We start from the raw sequence: 14,629 nt of genomic DNA on the forward strand, positions 1-14,629 counted from the left end.
ATAGGAATAAAGGAAAAAGAATAACTCAGTAGCTGTGCAATACTCAGTCACTTGGACCAAACAGAAGGTGACAGCTGCCTAGGGCAAAGGTTCCCTCTGCCAGAGCTTTCACAGTGGTCACTAGATTATGTTCCTCAGACTCTGCTGCATAACTTGGAAATAATGAGGTCAGTTTGTTTTGTTGCTTTGTTTTTTCTGGCATACAAGTGGCCTATTTTATAAAGTTCAAATGTACAACTAATAAGCAAATAGTCGACCACAAATGCCACAGACTATGAGGTTTTTATGCCAGACTAGCAAATGAAAACAGATTACACGACATATTAACTAAACACAAAAGAACAATTCAGTGCTGTCAGTAGATTTAAATTACTAAAATATAGATATGTATGCTCTCTTCAGGATGCCTTGGCAAAGTATCACTGGCTTTTGACCCCTGTTAAACCCAGTAAGACAGTATTACAGCTCATGCTCTATTCATTTAAAGGGGGGGAAAGCAGCCTCTTTATTGGCTCATACAAGCCCATATTTCAGTGCAGCTTTCCCTTTTTCTAGTATCTGAGTCTAGAGCCTAGAGCTGGAGGAGGATTCATCCCAGAGTGCACAGGTTGTGTAATAACGAGCTTCTGACCTGGAATTTCAGCTTTAAGTGTATCCTGAACACCTGGGCTCCCATGCACTGTCTCAAGGCAGCACCAGGCAGTGTTTTGCAGCTCTTGGTTTCATCAGGGGAGCACAGGGTATTAATAGCTAGGCTTGTGCATTGGAGAAAAATCATACAGCCTGATTGAGGCTGTTGTATCGCTGTTTCCTCTCCTTCTTTCTGACTTGGGGTTATCCTCTTTAAAATTATTTAGGGATGCAAAAAAAATGATAAATTGATTGAAAGCAGCACATTACAATATTGTTCATAATTGATATTATTTAAGAGGATACTGAACTGTTGCTGACAAGGCCTGGCATTGCTATCTGTGCTGACCAGTAGGTATCTACATTTTCCACTTGTCTCACTTCTGTGCATTAGTAGGAATCCATTAAAAAGTAACCCCAGACCCTGCAAACCCCTTCTGTTTCTGAGACTGCTGGCAATAGGGATCCTCAGTGTTACAACTGCAGACGTGCCTTTCTTTCTAACTCGTTTTGAGACAGATACTTTCTGTTCCCCAGTTTCTGAGCAGACAGGGAACCAGTTCCTTCCATTTCCTGCTGCTGCTGCTGCAGCCATGAAGCAGCTCCACTCTGCCTCTTCGCCACGCAAGGGGCTTGCTGCTGCTCAGTGGAGACAGCAGCAGCTCCACGCCGGCTGCCTTTCCAGGAGCCTGGATGCAGCTTGTGTAAGGGCTTATATAACTCTTCTAATGTCAGGGCTCCGGTTTTGCGTCTGCCTGCAGAAAACTCCTCCTTTTGTACGTAGGTCGAGGCTCAGAGCAGAGGCAGCTACGGGCTCAGCCAGCAGCAGACGAGGCAGATCTGCCTGCTGTGGATAACCAGAGTGCAGGGCAGGGGGCAGCCTAGCCGGGCAGGTGATGTGTCCTAGCTTGGGGCAGGGGGGGAAGTGCAAGGATTTGCTTGTTAGAAGCTTCCCTGTGCTGCAGATAATGTTGAGTTGGTAGATGACGTTTGGGTTGTTTACTGGCAGCTTTGAGCCACTAAATTCATGTGGGAATACAAGGCAACACAGAGCAGCAGAAACCTCTGAGGTTCTCACACATCAAGACACTGAAATCCATCCAGGAGAGGTGATAATATTTGAATATCAGGAGAGTTGTCGGCTGACATGCTAATCCCTCTGTCCTGGGAGCACATGGAAGTTTCTGCCGCACATTGTGAAACCATGCCTAGTCACAACATTTGGAGAAGTGATGTTACATTCCAGCCAGTGTAGTTACTTGCCCCAAAGGAACCTGAGTAACAGGGTGTTGACTTGGAAAATTCCCATCCGACCAGTTTAACCAGGTACTGGGCTCCCATGGCTGCAAGGTGCTGCCTTGCAGCTGAGAAGCAGGACAACCACACTCCCATGATCTGCTTCATCCATAAGCCCCCTGCCCCACGACTCTTCTGGGAACCCCTTGCCTCTTTCCCCTGAGGTGGAGAGGCTTGAAATGCTTTGCTGTGATACAACTGTTTTTGCTGTCCCTTCTTGCACTTCTGAGCACTCTGTAGGTGAAAAAGTGGATGACAGGAGCAGGAACACCCAGCTGGCAGAGAGGAGCGAAGCCAGGGCTGGATTCCTGCCTGATCCCGCTGGGGCCTAGTCCTTGTTTTTAATTTTCTCTCTCCCAGTGGCCCTGCCCAGAAGACTTCACGCCTCACCCCACTGTCACCAGTTGTTCATTGCTTGCTGTACACTGACTTATCTTCTTGAATTTGCCTTGCCTCTGCTCATTAATATGCATTGAGTACTTCACGTTTTGCTTCTTTGACATTATTGCTACTTTTTTCCAACACATCATTTGCTAAACAAATATTTTTTCCTCTCAGCTTTTCTAAAAAAACTATCTTTCTCTTCACTGTTTAGGTTAAGGATGAAGCACAGATGTAGAAGAAATGGAGGTCCTTACTCTTCTCCTAGATGGGATGTAAAAATCTGCCTAATGATCTTTAGGCAGGTATTGAAGGATAGACTCTGTCTCATTGACCACAGGAAGGTTTTTCCTGTGGCAAAAGAAATCTGGTCATTCTAGCCCTATATTTTTCACTTCAGGTTTACCAGGAAGGGCTGTAACAAGGCATGTACTTCTTGAGCTAGACCCAGCTGCTCCACGGTGCAAACAGGGCAGTCGGTGTCCACCCCAATCCAGACTACTGAGGAACATGTGGGAGCTGCATGCTGGGGGAAACAGCCTGGATGTCTGCTCCACGTGCTGCAGCAGCCATGGGCAGTGAAGGGGTGGGGACCAGACAAACCACTTCTTATTCTCTCTGCACAGAGAAAATAAACGTTTATGCTTTCCCCCCTGACAGCTCCTCCCATTTGCAGGGCCAACAGGCTAAATGCACATCTTGAAGTAAGGGAAACTGGTTTCTTCTGGGAGCTTTGCTGGAGGAGCACTCACAAGGGAAAACTCAATAGGGGAAACATACTGAAAAAGGAGAGAGTGGAAAGGACGCCTCATTACTCATCGGGGTCCCCTCTGCTCACATTGCATGGTTTAGGTTTCTGACCTGCTGGGGATCTGTTTCCCACCCTCTCATATTCTGAGCAAAGAGAGCTGAAATTTTCCAACTCAATTTACCCCATAATATTTCACTTATGGAGAAATACATCAAAATTATACTTAGCAAGAGTAAAGTGTTGGAGAGGCCTGGCCATATGGCCATATCACTGACCTGCAGTGGGCTGCTGCTTTCACCTTTCACATTATCTCACCAAGGGACACAATGCCAGAAACTGCTTCTGTGGCCTGTCTGGCCTAGCTTTGGGTCTCTGCTTTGCTTTGTGCTGGACCAGCCCTTCTCTTAGCACATTTTTGCAGTTTTTTGGGGGATGTTGCAGACATACTACCCCCTGAGACTGTCAGCAGTGCACAGGTAAAATATTTCACATAAATGGCTGTTTGTCTGAAATACTGGGGTGTCCCCACTTCCTGGCAGAAAGATTGGAATTGTTTTACTAATGTCATAATCCATGTCCACCCACAGCATCAGTTCTGAACCATGGTGTTTACATTAAAAACATACCAAGCATACTTTCGGAGGGACATAATAATAATCTTGTTTATGTAATAAAGCTAAAAAAAATGAAACAAAACCAATTAAGGTTGGTGAAGCCAGTCACCATACGGATAATGTAAATGACTGCAGGAGTGGCTCAACACTGCTTCACAAGAGGTGCTGGCCCTGTGTTTGGAGGCACAGTAAGCCGGTGTGTGGGCATGGAAGTGACATCTAGACTGCATGTCTTTATGGGAATGCTCCCAGGCAGCCAGCTGTTGCCATGGCCAGGCCGAGAGTGGCCATACAAGAACGGTGGAGTGGCACAACCACCGATACAGGGTGCTGCGGGAATTCAGCGCGTGTAGCTGGCCTGGCAGAGCGCTTTTCTCCACTGTGAGCTCCTAGGCAGGTGTGTTTCGTTTCTGTGCACTCCGGTGGCACCACACTTGGCAGGGCACATGGCACGGTGGGGCAGGGACAAGCCAAGCACCACACCTGTCTCCATAAATGGACACAGAGCAGGTGGACATGAGTATCCCAGAAGGAAACAAAGCACTCTGCAGAAACCCGTGCGGGCTGCAGCACGGACGCTGATACGAAGTTGACAGCGGGGCTGCCTGGAGATGGCTGTCCCAGGCTCCCGGGGGATTCCAGCGGCGGGCTGCAGGCACGCAGCGTCCCGCGGCCATTCTGGCATCCAGGAGAGAACAAGCTGGAGCTGCACGCCTGGGTTAGGCGCTTTGCGGGTGCCCACCGCCCCAGCCGTCCGGCCACGGGCGCACGGCGCGCACCGGGCCGGGAGCCCCGCGGGCCGGGCCGGTCATTGCCCGCCCCGGGGGCGGTGCCGGCGGCGGGGGCGGAGCGCCGGGCGCACCTGAGTGAGCGACACCGCCCGCCCGCTCCGCCCCAGCCGCGGCCGCGGGGACGCGGGCGCTTCTCCGCTCCCGGGGCGCCGGGTTCGGCTGCGCCCCCGAGCTGCGGCGGCGTCCGCAGCTGGAGCGCCGCCTCCCCGGTGGTGGGGACAGCGCCGGGCTCCGAACAGCAGGAGGAGGAAGGAGAGCCGGCGGGCGGGCTCCGCGGCGCGGCCTCGGCGCCCTCCCCGTCCCGATCGCGGCCCCGCCTGAGCCCGCTCCCCCCGGGTGGGCGCTGCGCTCCCGCGGCGCGATGTCGGCGCGGCGGCGGCGGAGGGCAGCCACAGAGCCGGAGGAGGAAGAGGAGGAGGAGGAGGAGGAGGAGGAGGCGGGTAGCGACAAGGTGAGAACGCGCGGGGGCGGCGGCGGCGGCGGCTTTTGGGGCAGGGGGACAGCGCTGCTTCCCGCCAGGGGCCCGGACCGCGCCGCCCGTGGGGCTCCGCTCTCCTGGCCCCGGCATCAGGGACCCTCCCGGTCCCTCCCAGGCTGTAACGCGACCGCGCTCTCGGGTGGCGGGAGGAGAGAGAGGGCCAGGTGCCAAGTTAGGGGTTGTGTGCCCACGCGTGTTTTACCCCATTGCCATTGCCATTCCCCTGTGGCGAGACCGAAATGGGAGCGGCCAGGCTCTCTCCGGGCCCGCAGCGAAAGCTCAGCGCCGTGGCTGCGTGTCGTATCTCACCTCTTGACTAGGGAGATGATGGCGTGGTGTGACCCCAGCCGCTGCTGAGCACCACCCGGCCGCTCCCTCACACCCCTCATTCCCCTCTGCCCGGTGGGATGGGGAGGAGAGTCGGGGGAAAAAGGTAAAACCAGTTGGTTGAGATAAGAACAGTTTAATAATTGAAATGAAATAGTAGCATTAATGAAAAGGGAGATGACAAAAAAGCGTATAAAACCCAAGGAAGTGCAAGTGGTGCAGAATACAATTGCTTCACCACCTGCCCAACAACCGGCAGCAATCAGCCTTTCTCAGCCAATACCCCCCAGGAGAGCCTTTGGCCAGGTCAGGTCAACTGTTTTGGCCCCTCCTGGCTTCTTGTGCACTTCCTCACTGGCAGAGCACGGAAAACAGAAAAGTCCTTGACTTGGGCTAGGCAGTGCTCAGCGAAGCCAACACATCAGTGTGTTATCAACATCATTCTCCTGCTAAATCCAAAACACAGCACTGTAGCAGCTACTAGGAAGAAAATTAACTCTATCCCGGAGAAAACTGGGACACCGGCCCAGGCCAAGAGCACACTTCAGTGTGGTTGGGCCAGTCCAGTAGCACTGGAACTAACTCAGAACAGTGATCTGCTCCATTTAAAGGCTGTGTCAGCATTTCCTCAGCAACTCTTTCTGCTTTATGGCCTGTTAAGTGATAGGCATTCACCTCTGGCCTGGAAAGGACTTACAGTATGACATTTCTGCTAAGGCAAGAGGTTTTTGAAATACTAAGTCTATGCATCAGGTTCATTACAGTGGCAAAACAGCCACAGTGCTGTTCTTTTGTTTGCTGTGGAGTTAAGGCTTATCTCTACAAAAGCTAGGCACATCACCACATTACAGTTGCTAATTGTCTGAATAAAATGAAAGAGAAGGTCTCATTTGGGTAACTGGAATTCAAGTTTAGAAAAAAGCTTTCTGATGGCTAAATTGAGGTAGCAATACATGTGTTTTTACTTGAATCAGGAACTGCTTAAACTTGCATGGATGTTGATGTTGCAGAGTGTGTAGTCTGCCTTAGGCATTGTGGCAAGGAACTGGAAAGTGAAACTCAAGACTTTTTATTCCATGCTTTGCTTGCTTTAATTCAAAGCCAATGAATTTGCAAATTTGTAGTGCTGTGCTACATTGAGAGTTGTGATCACATAAGAGAGTGTTTAGACTATAGCTGTGCACATTATTTCTCTGTAGATGAGAATTGAATTTAAACATGATTTCTCATCACAGTGTGCTCCAAAAGCTGCCTTTTTCTGTGGAGATACTCTGGTTTGCTTTATTTTGCAGAGTAAGTTTATTTCTGAGGTGTGCAGTGAGCTGCCTTCAAAGAATTCTTGCCATTCAAAGCCTCTGCTACCCAGACCTCCAAAGGGTACCTCTAATCTTGGTTTACCTGTGTGATTTTCAGAGAGGAAATGCTGTTCTTACTTACAGGCCTACTGTGGTTTTACTCCAGCTACTCAACAGCTTAGTGTTTCATCCCTTTTCAGATGATGTTGAGCAGACAGGAGGCTGGTGCTGTGTATGCAGCCAGGATGCTGCTGGTTACAGGAGATAAATTTCAATGTGCATACATTTGTGTTCACTTGAGCAACAAATATGGAAAGCCTTTTCCACTGCACAGGAGACTTTCTCATGGGTTATTTGTGGGACCCTCTGTGTTCCCACTGGAGTTGTTGAACCCATCTGCAATGTGCCCAGCACTGGTGACCCTTGTCGTGGCTCACAAGTGACAGTAGGGATTGATTTTACATATTAAGATGGCTTTAGTGCCATTGGTAACTGCAGAGATAAACCAGTATTTTGTACTGAGTTTTCAATCAGTGGGTCACAGTTTGGGACTCTGTTTTGAATATGAGCACACACATAATGTCTGCTGTAGGTGATTTGATGAGTAGCATCTGGTCATCAGGATTCACAGGTGTCACATTATACATCTTCCTAGATGGTTATCACTCTGCTTTATCTCTTGCCTGGACTTTACAGCAAGTGGATACTTTTATTGTCCTCTGGCTATTTTGAGATGACCTTTTTCATGTGGTGATCCTGTATTTGGACTCAAAACTGGTTCTTTGGCTGATAACTACTCAAGATAGCCACGATGCAGTGGGTTTGCACTGCTTTCTGGAATGCAGGTCAGAAACATCACCCCCTTCATCACTTGTAATGAAGAAGAAAACTTGTTTCTTTGGATCGTATGTGCTTTGTTCTGCTTCTGCTCTTGTTGGCCCAAACCAAGCCTTCCATATATATAAAGGCAACATGCACCTTCTTTTGTCTAAGTAGAGAAGCCCTCTATGTTTATTGAAAAACTCCAGAAACTAAATACGTTGGAAGGTTTTTCTGTGTTCTACTTTGAGCCCTATTTTCAACGTGCTGTTTGGTACTTTTCATGTTACACTTACTATGTCCATAGATGCTCATTTCCTACTGAATTCAAGTGAAGCTGTTGGGGATTTTCTTCCTCATTTGCATGCCTTTTTGTCACTAATTTGAAACAACTGGTAGCTATTTCTATATTGATGTAGTTTCAAAGGAAAGTTAAATTCCTTGGTTTTGTATGAAGGAATATGTTATATCCTTTGTGAAAGCTTCTTGAAGTTCCCAAGCTCTGCAAGTCTTAGTGTCTCCACTTGCTCACTAGCTTATTGAGCTGGTGACATTTTGTAAAATTGCTGTGAACATGGCTTTGCTGTGTAGGGCCCTGCAATTTCACAAGTTTGTTGTTTTCTTTGTATTGGCCTGTGGCATACAGGAGTGATTTTTTGGTTGTCACTTTCTTACTTCCTGCTCCTTGCCCCGGCTGCTCTTTTCCTAAGAATGTCTGGTCAAAGTGCCTTCATAAATACTCTGTGAGCATTGGGAGAAAGAGGAATGACTTGGCATTCAGATGCTGATCTTCATGTGTTCATGATTCTTTTAAAATTTCAATTGTTTGTTTTCTTTGCTAAAAAGCAAGGGACAGTGCTTTCAAATGCTTCCAAAAAAATTAGCATATCCTGGAAGGAATCCTACAGTTATTCTTCTTTGTACTGTACAGAGTTGTCAGAGTAGGACAGGGAGGGGGTATTGTGATTGTATTGCATTGCTGGCTGTTAATCATTTATAACTACAAGAAGCTTGGAATCACTGAATGGTGTTTCTCTTGTGGTATTGAAAAAGCTGTTTCTGTTCCATGGGATAGACCTTCCAAGGAATCAATTTCCAGATAAGTTGTTCAGACCTGTGAAACTCAGTTTGGCACTTGGATCTTTAATGTCCAAAACCTCAGAAACCTGCTGGGAGATAAATGAAATTCCTAACTGCAGTATAGACTATTGTGGATCTGTCTGTCTGCCATGGATCATTTAGTTACTTCATTGGGATTACATCTCTTGGAGTACCCCAAAAATGTATCAGTTTAATTTTCACAGAGAAGTCTCACCTCTATGCTTTCTGCTACATGCATGGTAATAATAATCAAGGCAGACTATTTCCAAGCATGTGTTTTCTTGGAAATGGTGGTGAATTAGTACTAATGCAGAGAACGAAGGGTCTGTAGTTTCCCGTTTCTGATTCAGTATGTGCAGGTCTCTCGCCTGTGTTTCTGCATATGCCAGGCTTTAATAGTTTGGAAAAAAAGGTTTCATTATTCAGGATCTTCTGATACTTTATCTTGGCTTCAGAGGCAGGTATCAAAGTGCAACTAATTAAACACTCTACCATGTGTTCTAACTGAACTCTTGACTTTACTATGGAACTTGTGAGAGAGACTGCAGAAAGATCAAGATGGAGAAGAAAACATACTTCAAGTAATACTTAGACTTATAAAATGACAGTAACTAAATACTTTTGCTCATTAACTTTTTCGCATAAATTGTTGGACAGTGGCTTCATTTTTTTAGTTGCTCTTCCTGGGGATGTTACATTCTCAAAGAAGAACATATTTGCTATCTACTTAGGAGTTCCTTGTGGTGTCCTGGGAAAATGCCATACAAGAGGAACATTGCAAGTGCCTTTGTAACCAGAATAATTCTGGTGCGTGGTTTGCTTGGCATGTATTAATTGTAGTGGAGGGCATGTGGCACAAAGCAGCACTTCAAATGTGTGGCCTTTTAGATGATGAAAGATGGATTTCTCTCCATGACACACAGCTGTATTTCATGAACTGTTGCAAAATAGTGGGCAAGCAGAAATCCACACGGAAGCCTAATTTATGGCAAGATGTCACATGTTCTGAATTCCTGGTATGGAGGCTCAAGCTCTTGACTGGCTGAGTTTCCCCCTTTGTATGGCCAAGTATTTGTGTTCTTGTAGAGAAGATTTAGCACAAGGATGAAAGTCTTGTCTTTTGAGAATACTAAACTTAAACCATCTACCCCTTACAGACACTTTGTGTGTGAATCAAGCAGGCAGGAGTGGCACACTCTCTGTACATAAATAAACAGTCCTGTCACCAGCAGTTTGAAAACTCTAGGAAAAAATCCAAACAGCTTGGATAAAACACTTAATTTCGAGTGGGGTTGAAGGGTTTCCTAGGCACTTAGGACAGTACAACCTGTGCTGGTCTCAATTAACCTTTGTAAACCTCCTAAATACCCGCTCACAGTGTGAAACCCACGGCATTTCCCACGGACCTTCACAGGTCCTTGATGCTACTGTGTACTAAACTTGGCCACATCTCAGATCTGAAGAGCAGGAGAAGGAAGGGCTGGTTGGGTTTGTGCTGAACTCCAGAACTGCTTCTACAAGGTCAAGCTGCAGTAGTAAGGCTCTTGATTTTTTTTTTTTTTTTTGAGTGCTTTTATAATGATTAACTTAGTGATTCCTTCCATAATGATGTTATTCATGGCTATAAACTGGAATGTTTGAAATCAATCACATAAAATAGTTTAGAAAATTATTAGCAAGGAAGTCTCGTCCCCCAGTGATGGGGTTCTAAGCACTTAAGGATGCAGAAGACAATTAACTAGCTTTTAGTGAGCTATGTCCTCTTTGGCTCCTGAGTTTACAAATTAAATGCCTCATTCAGGAAATTGTTGTGGCTGTGATAGCAGTTAACTGGAAAATAAAGCATTCATAGTAATTTTTGAGGTATGTTGCACAGGGAAGTTGAAGATAATTGAGGTGTTGATTCCCCTTGGTTATTTTAGTAATATAAGGCAAAAAAAAAAAATGCACCAAGTTCTAAGCAGCTTGCGGGTTGCACCAGCCAAACTCTCATGAGCTGCTGAAAATCACATCAGATAAACACAGGGCCCTTCTTCCAGCTGGTTAAATACTCTGAAGAAAGCTGTGCACTTTTGAATTCAGATGTTAGAAGTAGCAAATTTAAAGTATTGCTGATAATGAGGTGCTTATGAGTGATAATTGTGTGTTTAAAGATCAGAGGGACAAAACTAAGTATGTTTTTTTTTTTTTTAAACACAGTTGTTTTCTGCAACACCAAAGTGGAATAAAAAAGTTTGGGGATATTCTTAGTTCTGAGTACTTAGAAGAGAGAACATCTCTGCCATCTGCAAGCAGGGATTAATATTAAAGACGCTAAGTCATGGTCTTAGGGCCAGGATTAATGCCCGTCATCTGCGCGGTGAGTGGTGTCTTGTAGGACTGTACAGACAGCTTGCTGCACTCCAGAGCAGGTCACAGGAGTTGAAACATGGCTTTTGGAGAGAGCTGTGATCCCCTCAATTGCATCTATAGGTGATTTCTTAGGCTATGGTACAACACTGTGAGAAACATCTCTGAATAGCAGGGTTGTGTGTGGTAATGTTTTATTTATTTATGTGCCTTTTCAAGTGTTCTACAGACTGTCTGGACCAGAGCTTATTTGCTCTTGTTACTTGTATTAATTATAGGCAGAGTCTGCCTAATTATTCAGCTGTGGGGTTTCATGGACTGGGGAAGCATTGATCACCTTTTTGAAAGAAGTAAATGGTGTAAAATTGATTATTTAATCTAGGGCATATATGTGGTACATCAAGTGAATGAGAAAAACCCAGGCCTAACTTAAAAAAAGAGAGGACATACCTACCCACTTGCCTTGTGCATGTGTGTAGTGCAAGCACACTGTCTCAGGTTCTGAAAGCACTGTCTTAATGGGAAGGATGGTGATTTTCCTCTGGTCAGTGTCCCTGGGGAGGGCCTGAGGTTGGAGCCTGCCTGCAGCACCCTGGTCAGCTCCTGACCCCTGGCCCCTCCACGGCTCCCTCTGCCCAACCCCGAGGTGTGGGCTGGGCCCTTGCCTTTGGGCAACCAGCTTTGTAAAACTTTATTTTCTGCCTTGTGTTGTTTGCAGAGGCCAGGCACTTGGACAGAGGTTACACCGAAGTGCAGCTGCAGGGAAAAGGCCGTGGATTATAAACAGAGTAACCACGCTAGGCTTGGGTGGGATGACTGGGGGTGTAAGCACCTGAATTCCATGGTGTCTTGTAGTGGGGATGAAAGAGAGGATGTACCTCTGATGGCTTAGAAAAAGTGACAAAAATACTCAGAACAAGGGAAGAAAGTAATATTGTATGGAAGAGTAGGAAAGAAAAGCAGAAGTTTCTAATTAATGGAAATAGAGGAGAATGGAAATAAGGAGAAAGAACTGAGATGAGGAAGTTGGAAAGAGAGGGAGATGGAGAAATAGCATATAACAGTGGAGAAGAAAGTTTTAAAGCACAGTTACTTAACAGTCCCCAGAACTGTTAAGAGCTGATGAACTTGAGGCACCAGGGCAGGCTGGAAGCTGTTTGAGATTGTAAGAAGGTAAGGAGAGTCAGGGAGGTCAGGAGGAAGTTCAGGTCTCCAAAGAGCCAGACACTGAGCTAGAGATTGCTCTCTGCATTACTGCTGTGCCAGGGCTGAGTGCAGATTTCCAGCTCCCTGGAGCTGTGGTGTTTGCAGCTTTACAATGACTGAAGTCACCCTTTGTGTTGGCTTTAACTGAGGGAAAATTAGTCCTGACATTGTGCTCTGAGAGTTGGTAACAATTTGACACCAAAATATATAGCACCTGTTTTGCATTTGGGTCAGACACACAGTGTGTCTAAATGATGTCTTCTCTAGCAGTCCTCAGCAAGCACTGAAGAAAGAATTATGGTGTTCCAGTCATACACAAAATTATTTTGAGTAATACTCTGTCCATGGGACACTCGGTCACTTCACAGTTTGGTTTTGGATTGTTCTTTTCAAGCCTGAGGTTTCAATGTACCATGTATAAAACTTCCAGCAACCTTTCTCATTGTATAGTTTTTTTCATGCATTAAGTTTCCTATTGTTTCTTCTTAATGTGACATTTAACCTTCCCCTTATTCCATAGAAGGGTAGTTTGAGATGTAGATGAGGGAATGTGTTAAAGGCTTGAGGATTTCTGTCAAACTCCAGTATTCTGTCAGCTGGAGTATTTCTGGAAACATAGATCCATGAAAAAGTAATGCCTAGGATGGGAAGTTTCTTGAGTACAGCAGGTAATGTCACAACATCCAAGTACAGGCCTTCCTATAAACATTTACTGGCATACATTTGTCTCCTACAACATCTCGTTTCACTAGTATACCATTGTTTTCTTTTAGAAGGCAATGCAGTTTTCTTTAGAAGGTAGTTTATTTCCTAAACTAATGTTTGACTCGGAATACTGTTTTCTGACAAAAGATCTGATAATCTTTCATTTTATATTGAGTTTTCTGATAGTTTTATTTTTCTTTTTGTGATAGGAAGTGGATTTGGAAGAAAGACTTCATGAGTTGGACCTTAGAAGTGATTCAGATATTCCTGATGTTCCTCCACCAACAGACAGCACTCCAGAAATCCTCAAGAGGGCTTTGTCAGGCTTATCTGCCAGGTACAGTGAAAGAAAGATATCTCAAATTTAACAGCTGGTGGCTAAAAGTCATACAGATTATCTTGCAGTTTTAAGTCTTACAAATTGTACTGCAGTTTTAAGTTTTATATGGTAGGTGTGAAAATTTCAAGGATAAATTGTTGCTGGATATTATTGACTTATTTATGCTTTGATAGTCCCTTCAGTAGACTATTTTTTGCATACACCTGTGTTTACCCATTGCATGCTTTTCTAAATGAACACAATTTATATAAATATCTACTGACTCTAAGCATTGCAATAACATGGCCTAAAGAATTTGAATTACAGAATGATTATTTCTGGAGGTTGTAATAAACTGATATCCTACCTCCAAGATTGAGAGGTGGATTGGTTTATGAATGAAAAGATGTGTAAATTCTCAAGATAAGGTTTCTTGAGTAAATTCTCAAGATTTGCTAGATTCTTGTGATATTTCCACTTCTAAATAATTTGCTGTACAGTTAAATACATCATAACTGATATATCCATACTTTTTAAAGCAATATTTTTTTTTCTTGCTGTTTCTTTTCAAACTTAAGTTTCTACCTCCATCTTCCCAGGATCTTGATGGCCAACAAATGTGAGGGGATGTGTATGTGTACAGATAGTTGTGTGGACGTGCATATTCCTGTAGGCTGTTGGATAAAGTTCCTTGTATAATTTTTATGCAGTCCCTTTACAACACCTGATCAGTCAAATGCTTTTGGGGCAAGTAAGTTGCATTATGGTTTTTTCACCAACGCGACAAAAGAGCATTTACATGATAGATACCAAAAAACTACCTACTAAAATGAATATGGGTGTCATATATATGTTATGCTCAATATAACAAATTAAGCAATATACAGTGTATATTTTAGAAGCAACTTAGGTCTTGCAAGAGTCAGAAGAAGGATCTCTAATCCAGACTATAATTAAAACCTTCCAAATCCTTGTAATACAACTGGTCCCCAGCAGATATCTCCAATAGCACTGTGAAATGAATTTTTTTACTTGCTTATTTTCTAATCTGTTGTCCATTTCTGTTATGTCCATGAGCTATAAGCAGATGTAATGCTTCAGGTTTTAAAAAGCCTGTTTCTAAACTGCAGCAACTGTGAGCAGAATGTGATAATCTCTATTACCATCACACTGCAAGGACTGTCTGTTTCAGAGTTCTGTCATTGTGTTAAATGTTGAAGTCTTAGGTCTCCAAATCAGACTTGTTTCAAAGGGCATGGTGATACCTCAAAGCCTGCAACTAAGAGGTGCAGCTGAAATCTTTCCTGTTTCATGGGCTTGAAATTCTTTGAGTGTTTGCACTAAAGTGTACAAAGGGTGCTCTGACTGTAAAATTAAATTCTTGGTGCTTTATGAATGCTGAAGTTGAAATTACCTGCCAGTTCAGTAGCCAGCAATCCCAGCAGAATCATTGTTCATCATGTGCAGCATGGTTGGACTGCACTGTTCCTTTCAGAAATGTGGATACTCCTTGTATTTGACCTTTGAAAGTAATGGTGTCTATAACTTTCTAGCAGAGAGTTGGGGT

At 44.8% G+C, this 14,629-nt stretch overlaps 1 protein-coding gene across 1 annotated transcript in view; it reads left to right on the top strand.

The window, feature by feature from the left end:
* Positions 1-4,609: 4,609 nt before the first annotated feature.
* Positions 4,610-14,629, top strand: part of CDS1 (CDP-diacylglycerol synthase 1) — a 29,372-nt gene continuing 19,352 nt past the window's right edge. The window contains exons 1-2 of the mRNA XM_036382916.1: positions 4,610-4,914; positions 12,953-13,080. Coding sequence (XP_036238809.1) covers positions 4,825-4,914; positions 12,953-13,080 — 218 coding nt within the window. The 5' untranslated portion in view covers positions 4,610-4,824. The remainder of the gene's footprint in view (positions 4,915-12,952; positions 13,081-14,629) is intronic.

This window comes from Molothrus ater, chromosome 4, assembly GCF_012460135.2.
Source record: "Molothrus ater isolate BHLD 08-10-18 breed brown headed cowbird chromosome 4, BPBGC_Mater_1.1, whole genome shotgun sequence".
Taxonomy (NCBI): Eukaryota; Metazoa; Chordata; class Aves; order Passeriformes; family Icteridae; genus Molothrus; species Molothrus ater.